Source organism: Lepidochelys kempii, chromosome 7, assembly GCF_965140265.1.
Source record: "Lepidochelys kempii isolate rLepKem1 chromosome 7, rLepKem1.hap2, whole genome shotgun sequence".
NCBI lineage: Eukaryota > Metazoa > Chordata > Testudines > Cheloniidae > Lepidochelys > Lepidochelys kempii.
In genome coordinates, this window is record NC_133262.1 from 98,237,897 (window position 1) to 98,259,029 (window position 21,133).

Sequence of the window (21,133 nt, forward strand, 5' to 3'; positions counted from 1 at the left end):
TATTTTATTCTTTTGTCCCCTTTTTATAAAATCCAAGCTTTCAAACAAATGATAAAAAAACAACCTCTACTTTCAGTTCCACTCATGTACATTCAAAGCAACTCTATGGACTTTATTTACACTGAATCTACATCAATGCAACTGACAGTAGATTGAGTGACATTTCTATTAAAAAGATGGACAAACAAGAGACAAATTTGGCCCATAATGTTTGTGCAAATTAAGACTGTGCAGAGTGGAAAGAGGGCACAAGGGGTTTTCCCCATTTGCACAAGGGGAGTGCTGGTATTGTGCTTGGCAGTAGCCAGTGTCACAACTGGTGCTAGCATCTTCAGAGAAGGCAGGGAAAGGCAGAATGATGGTGGAGCTGTGGCCTTTTCCCACCCTTGCACCAGCCAAAATAGTGACTGGGTGCAGAGGCAAGTGTATGCTGCACTGAGCAAAACAGCTTACAGTGCAGATTTTACAACAACAGTAAACTAGCCATTTAAATAATCTGGCCAGACCCAAACTCTTATACATCTTTATGCACTAATGCAATTTATTTAGGCAATGTCATTTAAGATTACAGTATGAACTATAAGTGTATTTAGAAGAACAAATTATTTTAATAATAGTCTTGAATTTAAAAATAACTAGTGCTCAGGTAAAAATAATTGTGTTGACTTTATATGATCACTTTATATTTAAGTGATTAGTATACAAGTGCTTTGTATTTTCTCTTCAATGTTAGCGTTTTTAACGGCTAACTGTACATTGCTACACATTTAGTATATATGGAAACAGTGAACAGAATGATTAAACAACATTTTACAGTGTTAGCAGTCATACAAAAAAATGGGCCAAATTACAATCTCATTTCCAACAGCGCCAATCCAGAGACATTCCATTGAAACTAAGCCCTGGTCTACACTGCAGGGGGATCGATCTAAGTTACGCAACTTCAGCTACGTGAATAACGTAGTTGAAGTCAATGTACTTAGACCTGTTCACCGCAGTGTCTTCACTACGGTGAGTCGACTGCTGCCGCTCCCTCGTCAACTCCACCTGTGCCTCTCATGGTGGAGGAATACAGGAGTCGAAGGGAGAGCACCGGGGTCGATTTATTACATCTAGACTGGATGTGATAAATCGACCTCCACTGGATCGATTGCTGCCCGCCGACCCAGCAGGTAGTGTAGACATACCCTAAGGGAGTTACTCTGGACTGTACACTTGTGTGAGAGCAGAACTTGACTCAGTAGGTATTGAATCCTTATTATTAATCAGTATTTGATTCCAAAATACGAACACGTAAAACTGTATGTATCCAGGAGCAGATTAAGACATGATCAAACTGGGCCACATATTCTGAAGTACCAGCAATACCAGCCACTCCTGGATTCTGTTTGCTAGCAACCCTTTCCTCTCTGTCCTCTCCATCCTCTTCCTCGAAAAAAAATTCCTCTACAGGATACCCCACAGGTTTGCACCTCATTTTCCCCACAGGAACCACTCCTCCCACCAACCGTGAATTCAACTCTTCCCCATCTAGCACCGCTTCCTGCCACCAGAGAGCTGTTTCATGACCCTGATTTTGTGCCCCAGTAGCAGGCCATATTTCAATCAAACTGTAATCACAGACATTTGGAGTTCAGGTAAGTTTTAAATTTACACCCTCAAGCTGGAGAAAGGTGAAAAACCCCAGAGAGGCATGGAGTGCAGCGGAAAGACAAATGACTCCAGAAACAAGGAGAGGAGGCTGAGAGGGGAGAAGCCAAAGACCAGACAGGGAGGGAAGACTTGTATTTCAATATATAAAATGAAATAACAGACATAATGTTCAGAAATTATTCACTGTTTCCTTCTGGGGTTCTCGTGATATTAAAGGGTCATTAGCACCATTTTAAATACTAAAGACTTCTACATTTAGGAGACTCCTGGGCATTAGTACAATAAATAATGGGGATTTTGCTTTGAAAAGAAAGGCAGAAGGTCTTCATACACTAGTGCGTGACTCCAGTGTTACATCTAGGTAACTCCACAGATTTCAATGGAGTAACACTCCTATACAATTGGTGTCACACTGTGGTGATTCAGGCTCAAGTGTTTTATTTTTACCTTTTCTCTTTCTCTCCTTTGGGAGGCCCCACTTTCTGGCTGCAGCCTGATATTGAAGGGATTAGATTTCAGAGGATGACAGCTCTGAAGGCATTTAGCAGCAGCCTGAGATAATCTGTCACTTGCTTCCCCTTCACTAGCAGGGTGATCCAGACCCTGACAAAGCAAGGGAGCTACTTAGAGGAATTTGCTGGGGTACTACAGACACAACTGCTGGGAGATTGGGGAAGGAATTGATTGATAATAGATCCCTTCAAAAGGACTGACTCCAGCCCTACTCCCTTCTTCCTTACCTCTCTACAGCTGGCTTGTTTGGTTGTCCCTTGTCCTCCCTATCCCAATCACTATCCCACCTATCTCCCATACAGAAGTGCTCTTCTCCCCTACTCTTGCTATACTCTTGGCTTCCTGCTCAGCTGCTTTCTATTCCTGGCTACAATGCTCTTTTAGAAGTCTTTCCTCCAGTCTTTTCCTGTCTCCTCTCCACTCATTCAAATGGGGGGAGGTGGGGGAGAGGGAAGAGGGGGGTCACTAGCTATAGCAGAATATTCCCAACACTTCTCCTTCTCCTGCTTCCTTCAGTGGTTCCCTTGCCTTGCCAACATCTGGATCTCCCTCCTGGACTAGAGGGCAGCAGGCAGCACATTCCCTCCAGCTGCAGCTGATCACTTTTGGAGCTGTTAGCTCCCACTGTCTGCAAACAGGATCCAAGCCCTATATCACTGTGCTGGAGACAGAAAGTGATGCCACCTAGGGGAAAGAAAGTTGAAAATAAAATACTTAAATGTTTTATTCATTGAAGAAAAACAAACAAACAATCATATTTCTAGTGCCCAGGATCTTCCTGCATTTGAAAAGTATCCTTAGATAGCAGAGCTGCACTATGACAATTACTCATGTGGTGGCTATGACACCAGAATCCCCTGATGCAACCGCAGCCTTAAGATACAGTGCGTAGTTGGGGATACATTATTCTTTACATTATTAATGTATATAGCACTGTAGGTGGTCATGGTATTTTAACTTCATAAACATACAAATAGAAAAAGTTTCTTGCCTCAAATAATGTACAACGTAAAGGATACATTCTGCAATTCCCACCTAGGCAAAACTTAAACTGAAGCATATTTCAACAGGCGGTTTGTTTGAGTAAAAATTGCAGAATGGGATCTTAAGAAGGTCAAAAAGAAATAGTAAAAGAAACACAATATAACACCCAAAACACTTTATAACCGTGTAACTATAAATCTACTGAAATTATGTTAGTTGAGTGGGCAAGATAGAATGATTTATTATCATTCTAATTTAAAACTTTGTTAAACACAATCAACAAAAATAGGTAATAAAAGGAGCACTTCTAAAGCCTACTGAAAAGGAGCTTTCCAATACAGATGGATACTGTAAGACAAATGTTCTTGAAAGAATTTCAGGCAATTAAAATTTCATGGTAGAAAAGATATTCTGAGGCTGCATTCTCGGTGAATCAGGAACAGGCTCGCCTGTGAAGGCAGTAAAACGATACTCCTGCTGAAGTTCTTGTTTGACTTGTGCTAGCTCAGCCTGAAGCTTTTCAGCCTATGATAAAAAATGAAATAAAATCACCAGAAAAAGTTTTTAAAAAGTCTAATTTATCTGAATTATATTATATATTTAACCGAAGAAGGAACTGCATAGATTTTTCGGGCCAGGTCTTCAGCAGGGTATCTAAACATTTTCCATTTGTGTGCATGCAAAACTGCATACACACATCCATGCACCTACACTTCGCAGGTAGAACACCTGTGTATACACTTTAAAAATGGCTTGTGTGCCAGTGTTCAGAGTTTGCAACCACAAAAGTCAAACATGGATTTGCAGATGTGAATTCTAATATTTAAGTTTGTGCTTGCATTAGGCAAGTTCAAACGAGTGCATACAGGTTTTTGCACCTGCAAAGTGTGGGTGCAAGTATGTGCATAGGCAATTTTGCATGCACACAAATAGAGGCTATGGCTGAGAATCAGGCCTATGATGATATGCATGATTCCTGTTAACAATAAACGTTATTTCTAGGTATTTTAATCCTCACACTGATACATACATTTACTCCTTTGCCAGTATAAGAAAAAGCAGGATTCATATTCCTACATATATATTATTCTTTAAATTGTAGTAAATCCTGAATTTTGAAGGAAATTCATGGTAGATGTTATAAATCTTCATAAAGTTTTTCATTCTTTAAAGATAGTACTTCACTTTTTGATAACATTTTCTTCCCTTTTGCTGTTAAGCACATCTTGAATTTTGTAAAGTGTAATGAAATGGATGGTTTTAATATGCCAGTGTAATACATCTGTAGGTTTCACAAATTCTTAGGTCTGGTCTACATTGGGGGGTGGGAGGGAAGATGCGATAAATCAACCCCTGCTGGATCGATCGCTCCAGAGGTAAGTGTAGACATGCCCTTAGACTCTCATCTTGCAAAGAATTATGCACTCACTTAATCTACAAAGTTTATAGTGAAGTATATGTGCAAATCTTTGCAGGATTGGGACCTTGGCAGTCTATTCCAAAATAGTCTTTTAAAAAATCTTATAAAAACCTATAAAAAATTAAACTAAATATATATAGAAACTTGGAAAATGAACTATTTGATTTAAATCAGCATATAGCAATCCCTCACATAAATGAACAAACAGACAATCTGGATTCGCCTAGCCTGCAGTTGCAGAATCAGTCACTGGTTAAAGAATTGATTTGGAACTGCTGGATTTTACTGAATACAGAAAACAAATTAAAAAATACAATAGTCTAAATGAAAAATAGAGGCCTATTTTATCATGAAGCATCTCATTCTGATTTTGGCTAAAATGTGATATTACCTAACCAATCAGGCCACTTATTTAGATGTCTAAATATGGACTTCTAAGTCCATATTTTAACTGTAGGTTCCCATTTCTGAAAATTTTGGATTTCACCTTTATAGCTACATGACAATCGAGGTGCCACAAGTACTCCTTTTCTTTTTGCAAATACAGACTAACACGGCTGTTACTCTGAAACATGACAATCATAGAGCAACTTGCACAGCACATGGTAGCTCTTATAATATTAAAATATCTGCATCACTTGTAGTTGCATTCACCTTTTACCATCTATTATGTCTTTCTTGGACTCTTTCCTCTATCTTGTTCAAGATTTTAGCATCAATCTTAATGAAACTGCAATTTTCTATACACAATCATTGAATTATGCAATAATAATCTTAATTAAAGTGACCAAAGTCAAATGTGAAATTAGTATTTTTAATATAAAGCGTTTGGTGCCTGAGGATTTGATCAAATTAATGAAAAATCAAATTAAACCAATGACTGAATTAAGTCAAAATGAAGCTATGACACTTACAATTTCAAAGTCTTGTTTTGCTCTCTGCATTTCCTCTTGGGGTGTCCCTTTTGACTTTTTTCTTCTTTCTTTCATCATTTGTGTATGTTGTTTGATGCGTTGTTCCAATTCTTTTACTCTGAAGGGTCTGAATAAACAGGATAAAAATAGATTGGAAGTGCAAAGGTTCAATTAATATAAAAGAACCAGAAAACTTTTTAAACCTTTGCTGCATCTAAACATAATCCAGGGGAACAAAAACAAAAGTTCAGTTCTCTTTGCATTGGTTAATATGGAGTTGTGCGACTGCATTATGTTATACTCTTCAATTACGTAATCACATACTATTTTATTCCACAGGGCCCCAGCTCATTCAGCACACAGGATGGATGGTCTCTGAGGATGAATCAGGGTTATGTAGGCTGTTGTCTGCAAAAGCCCTGTCTCCTTTGTTGCAGAAGTTGGAAAGTGTGCAGTGAATGAGGCAAAGGACTGCAGGAATAGAAAGGGTGGTTTCATAGTTCAAGCAGTTGAATGCTGCTCTAGAGAAATGAATTTGCCTCTGCCATAGAGTTCCTATGTAATGCTGGTCAAGTCACTTAAACCAAAACTTTTTAAAGCTGGCCTATAACTTTGTGTTTGTCATTTTCTGGGCTTGAGGCCTTGGGGTCTGATTGGGTAAGCGCTGACAGCTGCAACTGAAATCATAAGGAGCTGTGCTTTGAACATGTAAAGTGCCATGAAATGCTAAGTACTCTGAAAATTCAGGCTGTAGGTGCCTCAGATTGGACTCTCAAAATTAGTGGGCATTTTGATTTTAATCTTTCTGTGGCTCAGTTTTCTATCTGTTAAATGGAACTAATAATAACACTTCACCACACAATGGTGTTGAGAAAACAAATTCATTACGGGTTTGTGAAGCACTGAAATACTATAGTGATGAGCACCGAATAGCAGCCCATGAGGAAATCAATAATTCTATCTTCAGAGCAGGGTTGAATAGTGTGCAGTAGATAAGACATGGGACCACGCTCTGAACAACGAGGATAAAACAAACTATTAATTAGCTGATCATTTAGTGAGCACTGTCCATTCTGTGCACCAACTGAGGGAGGGGTTACATGGGGTAAAAAAAATGTGTGATTATGTAGTTGAAGGCTGTCATAATGCATATGCATAAGAGGGACAATTAAAGTTGCGCAGGCAATATTAATTCTGCCATTTCCTAATTTTTGAGTGCTTGACTTTGCAATGCAGTTTTTGGTGTGTAACTATATATAATTAAAATTATTTTGAAGAACTTTTAAATAAAGATAAAAGAACTGAAGGCTTTAGAACTCTGAGGACCTTAATGCTATAGGAGCTTAGTTTCATAGCACACTTTTAAAATGACACTGGTTTCATTGTTTTATTGTTTCTTTGTTTTATTATACAGGAGCATTAGAATATATGTGTATGTGGCTCAACCCCCTCTTGGGAGTAAATTACCATTTCAGTTGATGCTGCTGCAAGAGAGGGCAGCATAAACTGCCTGAACACAAAGGCCTGAATGCCCAGGGTAGAGTGGTGAATAACAGGAGAAACTGTATCTTCTTGAAGGCTTCCAGTAGTGAGGGAGGGAATTGAGAAGAAACACCCAGGTTCCCAGACCAAAGTAATTCAGATAAGCATGCAAACTTTTATCCCAGTTTAACCTTTTGAGAGTTGGCTATCAATTAGTTGGGATCCTTTCAGCCCAGATGACAGACGACAAGGACCACTTTCATTCAATCCCTGCCCAGTTCTCTGACCCACATTCATTGCCTTAACATGTACAAAGATAGGTTCATAAAGCTTGGTCTACACTAGGAACTTATGTCGATATAACTATGTTGCTCAGGGGTGTGGATTTTCCATGACCTAGTTATACCAACCTAACCCCCTGAGTAGACAGTGCTATGTTAACAGGAGGCTTTCTCCAGTGATCCTCGCTACCGCATCTTGGGGAGGTGGAGTACCTGCGGTGACTGGAGAAGCTCTCCCGTTGGTATAGGTAGTGTCTTCACTAAGTGCTAGAGCAGCACAACTGCATCAGTGCACTTGTGCTGCTGCAGCCCTGTAAGTGTACACAAGCCCTTAGTACAATATCATTATTATTATGACCACATGCTATTGCAGATGCACCATACATGAAGGATTCTGAAATGGATGCAGCTCAGATGCAGATCCAGTCTTGAAGAGAGAATAACTGTTCTTTTCATGAACCAATTTTAGCCGTTAAGAACTAGATTTTATTTTTTACTAGCTCGAGTTAATTTTGTTCTATAAAGATGAAAGATGTTTCTGTTATGTGGAACAGCAAAGCAATCTATTTATATCTTCACACTCATAAAACAGAAGCATGCCCCCACAGTGTTTTCTAAGAACAAATATTAAGGTTTATGGTATTTGTTACTAACCTTGCAGCTTCAGCATTTCTTATAGAATTTACTTTCAACATTCTTCTCACATGTTCATTTTTTTCAGGCGTGCGTTTCTTTAGGTTTTCACATCCTTCTCTCGTGTTGTGATAATTGATGTTATCAGTAGCATATGGTGCACTTTTTGATATCTATAAAAAAGTGCAACATAATATGGGACGGGCACATTTCATGGAAAGGCAACATCAATTAAAAACTATTTCAGTACTGAGATTAAGTGTCTGTGGAAAGCTATTTTTTAAAAATCATGCCCAGTGATCACCACTGCAAAATGTTTTTAAAATGGGTAAACATTTTTTGTTGAGTGGCTGGTGGTTATTTGAGACACCAGAAATGCAACAAAGTCTTTCCTACAAACAATATGCTTGATAGGGAGGGTTTCTCTAACAATCTTTAGGATTGATTTGATATTGTGGAGACATTTTCCATATTTTTAACTCCTCTTTTAATTTATTATGAAAATTATTCCATTACTACAAGAGGAGGATTATCTACAGTGTTCAGTGCACCAAGAATCAAGACTGTGAGAAGAAAGGTTTGGTTTAAACAACATCTCTTACGGATTATTTTGTCTATGATAAGGAAATTAAATAATTGCAAGGGAGATTTTCAAAGACACAAAAGGCACCCAACTCCCATTGTAAAGCAATTTCATGATACAACCAAGTCCCATGCGTGCACTGAAAATCTTCCTCTACATGTAGAGTATACAGTATACATATATCCATAAAAGAAAGCTCTTTCAGTCTCTAAAAATATAGGGAAGTTACTTACCATGTATAGTAACTGGAGTTCTTTGAGATGTATTGTCCACATGCAAATTCCACTGCTAGTGCGCAGGTTCCTTATGTACTAGAGATCTGAGTTATTTTGGTTAGCAGCACCTATAGGGTGTGCATACACTCTTTATCCTCTCTGAAGGCGTTCAGTTCCTTCTCACTGTTATAATAGGACTCCAAGGAAGAGGGGATGGAAGGGCAGGTTGCGGAACGTGCATATGGAGAACATATCTCAAAGAACTACAGTTACTGCACACAGTAAGGCCATATTTACACTAGTACTTATGTCAGCAAAACTTTTGTCGCTCAGAGGTGTGAAAAAAAACACAATGACCAAACGCGTGATGGCAGCCATTTCCATTGATCTGGCAGCCATATCTGCTGTACCAGGGCTGCTTGGAGGCTCATTCTGGCTATGAGCTGGCCCTCATTAACTAGTGACACAAAGTCCTCATAAGTGTTGTGGGAAAAGTTGTCGACAAAGGGAAGCAGCCTCGTATGTATGCAAAAGTCATATCCAGCTAATATGGCCTGATAACTGGCTACACAGAATTGCAGGCTTGCTGAGGAGTAGGCTTTCCAGCCAAATAAATCTGGGCTCGTTGGCTCTTTTTCCTGTGGTGTGGATCTGAATTGTTTTGCCTTTTCATTTTCTGCTGTGACTACAAGGGAGGATGGGATAGGATGCGTGTAAAATAATTTTGCACCCATAGAAGGCACTTGATATTTCTTGTCTGGATATCTGTGGGATGTAGGTGGTGCCAAAGCAGGTGTCTGCCACAAAATTCTGGCTGGATGTATAATGTCCTCATTAACTTGGAGGGCCATCTTCCCTACTGCGGAGCCTTGAAATATGTCTGTCAGTTTATATGTCTGTTCTTCCACTGCCTCAACAGGGATTTGGAGGATCTTGGCCATCCTTTTAATGGGTCTTATAGTTGTTCATTTGTGGGGCCAGTACCTCCTCCTCTACTGTGGTTGTGTAGGTACTGGAAAAGGGTGGTGGGGCATCTCAATGTGTGGTGCTCTGGAGGCGGCAGCTTTCTGGTGGCATGGTTGCTCTCTGGGGCTGAAGTTGCTCTGAGCTGACCAGGGTCCCCAGCAAGGCCACATGGGCATTGGTGGGTAAGACCCTGGTGGAGCCTGGATTCTGTAGGTCCCAATATCTTTCCTGTGAGGTGTGTCTGGATCCTCTATAAGAAGGCGACAGTCTGGGTAAGTATGTTGTGGGGTGGAATTTCTCATCCCCCAGTTCTGAAGATGATTCTGAGGAGAATGCATAGCTCAGATCCATGATGGTGCTGTAGCCTTCAGAGTGTTAGGGACTAATGGTGCCACACTACTAGATAGAGTCGGGGCTGACTGTAGTGCAGAAGTCAACAACAAGGAATATTGTGATTCTTGGTGAATCTGCAGGTCCACTGATGCCAAGCATGGCAGTGTGGATGGCTGCATGGGAACCAGGTTTTGTCAAGGTGGTGTAGGAATCTCTGCAACAGTGACAGTGCACTGTCCTGACTGGCTTGGTTCCAGAAGAGTTGGTACGGGGCCATTGAGGTAGACTGTGTTGGGGTTAGTGCCATTCTTTTTCCTAAGGTTCCAGTTTCAAGTACCAAATGCTTTGATGCTGTATGGTTGGAACAGGCTCAAGGCTGAGCTTCAGTGGGAACCATTCTGAACAGCGAAATCTGCGTCCAGTGCTATAAGGAGGTTTTCCTATTAGAGGATGCTTTGGTAGGTGACCTGCCCCTCAGACTTCTAGCTCCCTGTGGTCTATCTGGGGATGATGCCATCATTGTACTTGCAATTTGAGTCAGAGCTCTCAAAGGCAAAGAGCCCACACTCTGATTCAAGAGGTCCCTGTGCATGGGGGTCTAGTGAGCCCAGTTCAGAAGCAGGGCTCATTGACTTGGTCATTAGGAAGACCTGAAGGAGGGCCGCTCTATCCTTTCTAGCTCAGTAGCTGAAGGACTTGCAGATCACACCTTTACTGGGAATGTGCGATTCTCCCAGACAATAGAAGCACTTTGAGTTTCTGTCCGCCTCTGGGATGCTCCCTTACACGAGAGGCAGTGTTTAAACCCAGACAAACCAGATGATGCTATACTGAATGGACAAGTTCTCACAACTGAAGATTTAGACAGGCAACTAAACGACTAAAAAGACTAACTATACTATAAAACTAACTGTAAAACTATTAGCTAAAGCCATAAGGAGAGGATAGGCTCCATCTCTAACCCATGAGGCAGGAAGAGGAACTGAATGGTAGTGGGCGTGCCTTGTCCTTATATGCCCTTGCAGAGGAGCAAGAAGACTGAAGAGCACATGCACACACTAGGAGTACTGCTGGCCAAAAAGACTCTGACTGCTAATGCACAAGATGACTGTGCACCATCAGTGGAATGTACATCTGGTCAATTACTCAAAGAAGAAAGTAAGATTATTTCTTCCTTAGATTTGACCTGTATTAAATATAAATATTAATTTCCCACTTAAAATTAATCCAGGCTACAGATAAACCTTGTAAAGCAAATTATGAACGGAACATTTTTTTAAACGTAATCTGTTCATAAAGAGAGAAACAAACTTTTAGGGTGAAATCCTGGCTCCACTTCAGTCAAAGGCAAAGCCCCCATTGCCTTCAGTCAGGCCAGGATTTCACCCCTTATTCTCTTAACATCACTGATGATATACAAACATTTTTCAAATATTGCTTCTTTTTGAAAAAATGTATGTGAATTTAAGATTTATGAAGGTGGTATCTTGTCTGAATAGGAGACTCATGTACTCTTTGGTTTCATAACAGGTACAAAACAAGCAGTGGTAGTACAAGCTGTCTCACACAAAGTCATATTCCTCAAATCATGATTTGGAGTGTCCATATTTTACTAAGGAAGCACCCCTTCTCCTCTATTTTAGACAAGTGATACTCAGACAGAGGCTCAAGAGCTGCAAGTGTCTCTTTAATGTGTCTCCCGCAGTTCTTTGCAGTACATGATATTAAAACACTGTGTGAATTAGTTATTAACCAATCAGGATACTTTTACTATGTTCCTAACCAACTGCAGTTGATAAGATAATACCTGGTCAGTCATTTGGCTGTGAGAATAATATATACACATATAAAGAGATATATGTATATAAAAATGGTAAATGAAACTATGAATTCACACTATTGTGGCTCTTTTGGATAATGTTGATTGCTAATTGGGCTCCTGAACCACTGAGGTCTGAGTATCACTGTTTTAGAGGTTCACGGTGAAATTCTGGTCCCACTAAAGTCAATAGCAACTTTTGCCATTGACTTCAATGGGGCCAAACTCCTCTTGACTTCAGCAGGACCCGGATTTCACCCCAAGGGCTAGATTCACAAAGGGGATTTACACACTTACCTGCCAACATTTAGACACCACTAGGATTCACAAAACCACAACTCAGCTGCCTCCTAACCATGTACTGTAGTGCCTAAATTCATAGGCACCTAAGTTTCTACCGGTAAAGTCCCCGGTGGGCATACATACAGCTGCTTAAATCCTGATTTTGCCAAGCTGCTCAGTGCCTAAGCCCCAATGGTATTCACAAAGTAGGTGCTTCCCCCACCCAGCTCACCTATAGCCCTCATCCATTAGCATGCCTACCCACACAAAAGACAGCAAAGTGGTGGTGCTGCCCCTTCCAATCCACCAGTCAGAGCATTTCTCCCCAGGATGTGGGAGACCCAAGTTCAAATCCCCACTTTGCCTGATTAAGAGTAGGGACTTGAACTTGAATCTCCCACTTCCACAGAAGTGCCCTAACCACTGGCTTGTCTACATTACTCTCAGGCTCGACGGGCAGCCATCGATCCAGCAGGGGTCGATTTATCGCATCTAGTCTAGACACAATAAATCAACAGTTGAGTGCTCTCCCGTCGACTCCGGTACTTCAACAGAGCGAGAGGCACAGGCGGAGTCGACGGGAGAGAGTCAGCCATTGACTCACCGCAGTGAAGACATCGCGGTGAGTAGATCTAAGTATGTCGACTTCAGCTATGTTATTCATGTAGTTGAAGTTGCGTAACTTAGATTGATCCCCCCCAGTGTATACCAGGCCTTTAGGAGCATATTGTAGGGTGGGTTTCAGAGTAGTAGCTGTGTTAGTCTGTACCCGCAAAAAGAACAGGAGTACTTGTGGCACCTTAGAGACTAACAATTTTATTAGAGCATAAGCTTTTGTGGGCTACAGCCCACTTCATCGGATGCACAGAATGGAACATATAGTAAGAAGATATATATACATACAGAGAAGGTAGAAGTTGCCATACAAACTGTAAGAGGCTAATTAAGATGCGCTATTATCAGCAGGAGAAAAAAACTTTTGTAGTGATAATCAAGATGGCCCATTTAGAGAGTTGACAAGAAGGTGTGAAGATACTTAACATAGGGAAATAGATTCAATATGTGTAATGATCCAGCCACTCCCAGTCTCTATTCAAACCCAAGTTAATGGTATCCAGTCTGCATATTATGGTATCTAGTCCATTTATTCTTTTGCATAGAGACTGTCCGGTTTGGCCAATGTACACGTACAGTCTCTATGCAAAACAATAAATGGACACAAATCTGACATCAGGAATCATAACATTCAAAAACCGGTAGGAGAACACTTCAACCTCTCTGGCCACTCAGTAAAAGATTTAAGGGTGGCAATTTTGCAACAGAAAAGCTTCAAAAACAGACTCCAATGAGAAACTGCTGAGCTTGAATTAATATGCAAACTAGATACCATTAACTTGGGTTTCTTATTGTAGGGTGGGTCTTTCTCAATCTCTCCTGCTGAAGCTCTTCTACTTTCTATAAAATACTTAAAATAGTCATTGGGACAGAGAGAAAGTAAGAATGGCTTCATAGCCCAGTGGTTAGATTTTTTTGAGAAGGGCACCTAAGTCACTTCAGCCCTAATGCTAGAACATGGTTCACATCTGTGAATCCCAAACAGAGATAGGTGCCTCCCTCTAGCCTGAAATTAGGGGCCCAGCTCCCTTTTGAAGGGTAGGGCTTAGGCCACACCCTCCTCCTTGGAATTTCCTACTGTGTATTGTAGGTGGCTCCTAACTCAGCATGCTGCCTTCTGTGATTCCCCTTTTTAGAGACCTAAGTCTCCCCATGCATTGTATAGGGAGCCTGGCACCTAACTCAGAGTTTTGAATTTCACTAGGTGACGGGACACCCAAAAGTTATGTGTTGCAACACTGAGTGTGTGGCAACAAGTAAGGCCCCCTTGTAAATCTAGCCCTAAATGCTTGTAACTAGTACACTGATCCTAATGATTTTTTGTATATGATGTTAGAGAGAGCAAGTCTGTTTAAAAAAAAAAAAAAAGGAAAAAATATGGTACCAATGCTGGGAAACTGTTAAGAATTTACATCTCCTATAACATTTAACCCAGATAGGTAGTAATGTTAGTACATGTTCCTCATGTAAAATCCTCTCCAGAGAAAAATACACACTACTTCTGGAATGTTTCAGAGTAACAGCCGTGTTAGTCTGTATTTGCAAAAAGAAAAGGAGTACTTGTGGCACCTTAGAGACTAACCAATCCGATTGCATCCGATGAAGTGAGCTGTAGCTCACGAAAGCTTATGCTCAAATAAATTGGTTAGTCTCTAATGTGCCACAAATACTCCTTTTCTTTTTACTTGTGGAATATTCAAGTTGCCCAAAGAGAGTGTTTGTTGGTTGCACAGAAAATGTAGAAGGCAAAAGTTCTGCCCGCTCAAAAAAAGTAAGAAAAAAAATTTGCCCCAAGGTGTTGTAGAGAGCAGAGCTCATATAAATGAGCTTCCAGCCTCCCTTGCACTGCAGCTCTTTGTCTTTGGTCCAGCCTTCTGTCTGCTGGGGCCACACAGCTTGTGGGACCTTCTGCAGCCAAATAACTGCAGTAAAAACATGACATGGGAGGTGACAGGGAGAGTACTTGGTTACTGTTATGTGGAAATCGAGAGAGTTGCATTGGAAATGCTGTCTCCCCCACTAAAATCTGGATATGCCTCTGATCATTGACTTCCTTCCTGATGTCTATGGGAGCACGCCAACCTCCACTCTCCCTGCCTCAACTGACTGTATTACTCATTGAGCTAGGAAAGAATTTGCCCCTGCATTAGGGTACCAGGGAATGCACGAAGCATGGTCAGTGAGTCTTCCAAAGTTATTTGTATTATCCCGACTGGAATATAGGAAAGGGCTGGTTTTGGTAGTTGCATAATGTAAAAACTGGCATTACAAAATCTTCCAAGGGAGAAGTAACCACTAGAGGGAGTACAGCTTCAGAGGCACACAGAAAGTTCTTGGGTCAGCATCTAGATGCTATTTTGGACTAGCTAGAGAGCCTTTACTCATATCTATGAATATCTGTATGACACAAAAAGAAAAGGAGTACTTGTGGCACCTTAGAGACTAACAAATTTATTTGAGCATAAGCTTTCGTGAGCTACAGCTGACTTCATTGGATGACACAGTGACTTAGAGAATAACCTTCAAATATGACATTAGCTTACACTTTTTAAAAAGTCCTTGCCCCTTATAAAGCAAACAGATAATATAAAATAAATCTCCATCAACTTGTAAGTAATTGCCTTAAAGAACAAAATCAGTGACATTCAGAGTGAAGGTCTGAGATAAAACCAGATTTATTGCAAATATATCTGCTGATGAAGGCCTCTCAGATCATCCAGGCAGTTTCTTTATTTTCATAAAAATGTGTTGTGTAATCAACTTGGTCTGAGCTCATTGCAACACAGGAATAGAAAATGGCTCCAATTTTAAAAGGTTCTTTTGCATTTTCCAAAGAAAACAGTTTCTCTATTTTAATAATAGGCATTCTGACAAGGACTAAGTGCTTTAATAACAGAAAAACAAAGTGGGAAATGTTAAACAATCTTTTTGTTGTAAAAGTGAAAGGCTGATAAACATTTTATACACATAATATAAACACATCTGTTTTTGTGTTATACATGTAGGTTTTGACTTGGCTAGATTACAAATATAAATTTAGAAAACTAGTAAGCCATCCTTTAATACTATATTTCCAGAAAAGGTCCACTGCAGCTACATGATTCTGCTCATCCATTTCACTAAGCTTACTGTGGCTAAAATCATGGCACCATACTTGAAATTTAATATAGCTCAAGCATAGATTTTTCTCTCTCTAAAATTAAGGGTTGGGTTCTGCATCTTGCACTTTTACATTTTTGTTGCATTTAGTTAAGCCATAGCATTTACAGATAAAAGCCATTAGAAAGTCCAAACTTTAAAAACTGGAAGTATCAACTTTAACTCTGCCACTGTATCCCCACCCACACTACAACCTGAGCCAGGAGACCTTTGCCAATGAGCAGAGGAAAGTTAAGTCTGTCCAACAGCAGGCTACTGAGTGTCTGATGATATAGCTCTTCCCCCCTCCTCCCCCATTCTTTCAGTCTATATTGATGAAAGGAGGCTCTCTGCTATATATCTAGTATGTCAGGGTAGATCCTGATGTCCCTGGGAATCAACCCTTGTGATGTAAAGAGCGCCGAAATCTGTGAGGAGACAGTACACAGTTGATTGCTGATGGCCAAATACCTGCTGCTAATGCAAGATACAGAACCCAGCCCAACTATGCAGATGAGCAGGAGGTGCATGGAATGCATCTCAAACCCCTTACGGTTTTTTCACATGAAATGGTAACTGACCTGAGGGATGAGAGAGGCAGAAGGAATCTGGCGGTTGCATTGCTAGTGGTGCAAAGATGCTACTAAGCAAGGTCTCTGTGCTTGCTGACTCCCGCTCCCCTTCCCTTTCCCAGGTAGAAGTAAACCTACATATATATTGATACTCCAGTCATTAGATGTACAGTGGACTAGAGCTGTGTGAATAACCGATTTCTTGGTTTACTGGCAATTCTGAAAAAAAGTTGCAACCAACGTTTTTCACAATTTTCAGCAAATCAAAAATTCAAATTTGTTTTTGGTTTGGCTCAAACAAAATGTTTTAACAAAATCAAAACATTTGAATTTGACCACTTCTAAACTTCAGATCTTTTAAGTAAAATTACAGGAAATTTCAAAACGAAGTCACTTCAAAATGAAAAATCAAAATGGTTTATTTAAAATTTGTCAAAATGTTTTGATTTTTTCTGTTTTGTTTTTTCCCCCTGACTGAAACAATTTGGTGAAAGCAACTTGAATTGCTGAATCTGCATTTTTTGCTGAAAAACATTCAGACAAAAAATTTTGGTGAGCTTGAGAGCAGACAGACTAAAGTTGGATTTTTTAGAATGCATTAGATGGTTTGGATTTTTTAAACTCTTGGAAAGACCGTGAATCACATAGGCAGTGAATTTTCAATATATTAAAATGAATTTTGGGGGATTTCCTAGCCCCTAGTGGGATGGGTGATGCAATTCTGGACTATATGCACTGTTTTATGATGGGGAAATTTCTTAAAGCATTCTAACCATAATTAAAACCATTTGGAGCCACAGCGCAGTCCAGCAGGTTTTAAAATCAGCTTAGTAAAAAACAGTTCAGAATGCCTAGAGTATGGTGTTTTTAGTATTTGTTATTGATTTAAAAATCTATAACATTTCATTAATGTTATTTTAAAGGGCTGAATATTTTATATATTTTCAACTTTAATTCTAGCTTCAAGTTTTCTATTTGAGTATATTTTTAATTTTTATTAAAGTTAAAAAAATATTTGCTTATGCTCATATTAGTCATGAAGAGTGAAATAAATTTTTGCTTGTAACTTCAGTACAACTTGTATTTAGTTAGTAGTGCTCATAAGAATGCCATACGTGTATGCAAGAGAGAGAGCGCATAAGAGTTACAAGCACCCATGACTGTACTAGTAGAATTTACAACAATCAGAAAGCTGCAAAAATGTAGGCTATGGCTACACTACAGTTTATGTTGGCATAATTTAGGTCATTCAGTGGTGTGAATAAACCTCCCCACCCCCAGCGACAAAAGAAGTTACACCGACATACGTGCCGGACAGCACCATGTCAGTGGGAGAGTTTCTCCTGCTGACATAGCTACTGCTGCTTGTGGGGTAGTTAAGATGATGGGAATAAGCTTTCTCCCACCGGCTTAGAGCGGCTACATTAAAGAGTTTACCACTGCACTTAGTTCCCAGCAGCAGAATTGTATCTGAGACTTCAAAGAAGTTATAAATTTCACCAGCATAACCGGTAGAGCTTGTTACTGCCATGGTCCCATTTTCAGATTCACTAAAAGTTAAAAGCTCCATAAACCCAATCCAGGGGACTCATGGAAATTACAAGTAGAGCTGGTCAAAAAATTGTCATTTTTCGCTGAAAAAAGTTTAATTGACAAATGACATTTAATCAAAATGAAAATGATTAGTTTTTAAGAAGATTTCTCAGTTCCAGGATGGAATGTCTGGTGAGGGTGAGACACACATATACACACATCCCTGACCCATCCAAGATAGCCAACAGCTTGGCAGTCATGGCACTCAATAGGGATGTGGAAGGCCCAGGTTCAAGTCCCTCCTCCAAATCATAAAGAGCAGAGATTGGCGTCTGTCTCTTTCTCTCTCTGGAAAAAAAATTAAAATCTCATTTTCGTTCCACATCAGAATTGCAACAAATTTTGTAATCTTAAATCTTTTGTGAAAAGAAATTTTTGTTTTCCAGCCAGCCATACTTAAATGCTTTGCTGGCATTATGCTCATGAAGCTTATGACTTTCCAGCAAAGCTCAGCGTTTAAAAAGACACAAAAATATTTCACATGTTGAGAACTAGAGATGGTCAAGTTATTTATTCTGATCAGTTTATTTGGTGACTTTGGCTTACTTTCTGTTCGTCAATTGTCTGTTAACACATTATTATGCATTTGCTAATCACCTGACAATTTGTCAGTTTTTGCTGATCCTGACTGACCCCCTTGACAAGACTCGTCCTGTGGTCCTTGCAAAAGCTCATGCTTACGGATCCTGTTAAACTTCCTTAGCAAGCAAACATCACTTAAGTTATATATTTAGGATGTAGGGCAAATACTTTACATTAACAACACTATATGCTTTTTCTTACTGTTAAATTTTACAAAGTCTGCAGGTTTTGGTTAATCCAAGTGTTTTCTTATGTGAAAAGGGATGAACCTCAACTAAATTAGTCTTTAGCTAGAATAATTTGAAAGTAAATAAATGCCCATGGTCACTTAAATCGGTCCTCATGCCATGTATAACAGCATTCACTGGTTCATAAGGGGAGACAAAAAGTTTCATTAGAGAGTCTGCACTCTCTTGTGGCTCTCCCCAAAAGGCCTTAGCATGTTTGGTAAAAAACAGTTTCTACACAATTACCAGCTTTCTGTTGAACAGATCATTAAGGTATAATGGAAACGTATTTCACAGACTTCCACAGACAAATATGTACATGCACAGGCTGATAAATAAACACATGAAATAATCTTTAAAAATGGTCAACGTAGCAGGAAATGGCTATGTGGCTATTTGAGGACTTCACTTTAATTTGGGCAGATCGCAATTATTAAATCTTTATTTGTTCATTACTTAGCAAGTAATATTCTCTGCAATATGCAAGAAATGTGAAACCTCTTTCCACCCTACCTGCAAAACCAGGATAGGATAGAATAAGGACATACACTGCATATGTGACAAAGTAAAAGACAAACGATCTAAAAATGAGTATGAAAAGGTTCTCCATCCAGCCTTTTATATGCTTTGAATTTTGCTAAATATTGCTAATATAACCTGTTTACTCTATCACTCAGTAACAAGAGAGTTTAGCAGCCTCACCACTATGGAATACATATATGGTATTACAGTGCCCTCTTGTGCTTCATATATATATTCAACAATGCCTAAACAGAGGATTTAAAATGTACAGTATTAAATATAGTATTTACTTACAAATGACAGAAAAATGTGGAATTCAAGAACTGTGCTCTCAGACTGAACACATTCTCTCTTTTGTATTCATAAAATTTGGGAACATGGGCAAGAAAAACAGGGGGCCTTCCTTGGCAAGTATAGATACTGTACTATTATCACATTGACAGGTTTCAGAGTAGTAGCCGTGTTAGTCTGTATTCGCAAAAAGAAAAGGAGTACTTGTGGCACCTTAGAGACTAACAAATTTATTTGAGCATAAGCTTTCGTGAGCTACAGATCACATTGTCAGATTTACTCGCATCACACATGATCCACCTAATTCTCAACTATTTTAATCAAAGCTACACATTCTAAAAAATACCCCAGTCAGGTTAACTAAAACAGACATCCCTACACAGAGAAAGCATGCTGCATTTACTCTCAGAGGGATATTATAAACAACATAGGTGAAATCCAGATATCCCTTATCATTTTTTAATTAGGAAAAAATATATTGCTAAATAACAAGTGTGTATGCACTTTACAATTTTAATACCCATTACTCTCAGCAGCAAGAGAAATTCCTTCTGACTCATTCTTCTCATGCTAATGCTGCCCCTTTGGAATTACTCTTGCTGTTGAAAATCCTATAGCCTTGGCATGAAATCCTGGCCCCACTGAAGTCAGGGGGAGTTTATCCATAGACTTCAATGGGGCCAGGATTTGATCCTTGGTATTGATTTCCAGCCTGCAAGTAAGTCTTCTGTGGCAAGCAGTTGTGTTTGCTGTGCTCCCAGTCTCACCTATGGAATGGGAGTCATGCTGTAAATCTACTGCCGCAATGTGAGCAGTTTTGGAGCTGGAGTTGTGTTTTTTTAAATTGGCAGAAGAATTTGACCTTACCTACTTTCACAAGTATCAGCTTTGTCACATCATTGTTTTCAACCAGTCACGGAGCCAGGAATTTTCACTTATTTGTAAAATTGCTTAAAGTTCCTTTATATATTTCAAGTGTTACTTTTACTTTCCATTTCTGAAACCAAAAGCTATTAATAAGGGTCTGTTCAGCCTCTCTGAGACGGTAATACTCTTCCTCACAAGTTAAACTGCAATCAGCAGAGCGCAGAGGCAGGGGATATTGACCAATTTCAATGTTGCCCATGTTTTATTTTGTTTGATGAAGAACATCACACTATATTATCAGTTTAATGATAGCAGACATTCCTGGAATCACTGACACATTTAACGTCATAAATTGGCTTATTTTCAGAAGTATCAGTCTGAACAAGTGAATAATTTAAAGACATACAGAATAGAGAATAATGTTTCAAATACTCCTCTCACCCCCAACATATACACTATAAATTAAACAATTACTAATTGTAATTATTTTATTATTTATTTATTATTTTAGTGCCTTGAGGTTGGGGCCTTCTTGTGTTAAGCACTGTACAAACACATAGTAAAGGACAGTCTTTGCCCCCAAGAGCTTACAATCTAAATAGACATGACCAAGGATGGAAGATGAAACAGAGGCACATAGAAATGAAG

General features: G+C 39.5%; 1 protein-coding gene across 3 annotated transcripts in view; it reads right to left on the bottom strand.

Moving 5' to 3' along the window:
• Nucleotides 1–21,133, bottom strand: part of LRRC27 (leucine rich repeat containing 27) — a 54,208-nt gene continuing 33,075 nt past the window's right edge. For 2 of the 3 annotated variants that reach the window (XM_073353973.1, XM_073353974.1), the window contains exons 9-11: nucleotides 7,902–8,053; nucleotides 5,485–5,611; nucleotides 1–3,675 (exon numbers count right to left, since the gene is read on the bottom strand). In XM_073353973.1, the coding sequence (XP_073210074.1) occupies nucleotides 3,535–3,675; nucleotides 5,485–5,611; nucleotides 7,902–8,053 (420 nt within the window). In that variant the 3' untranslated portion in view covers nucleotides 1–3,534. The remainder of the gene's footprint in view (nucleotides 3,676–5,484; nucleotides 5,612–7,901; nucleotides 8,054–21,133) is intronic. The other variant, XR_012160034.1, reaches the window with a different exon arrangement.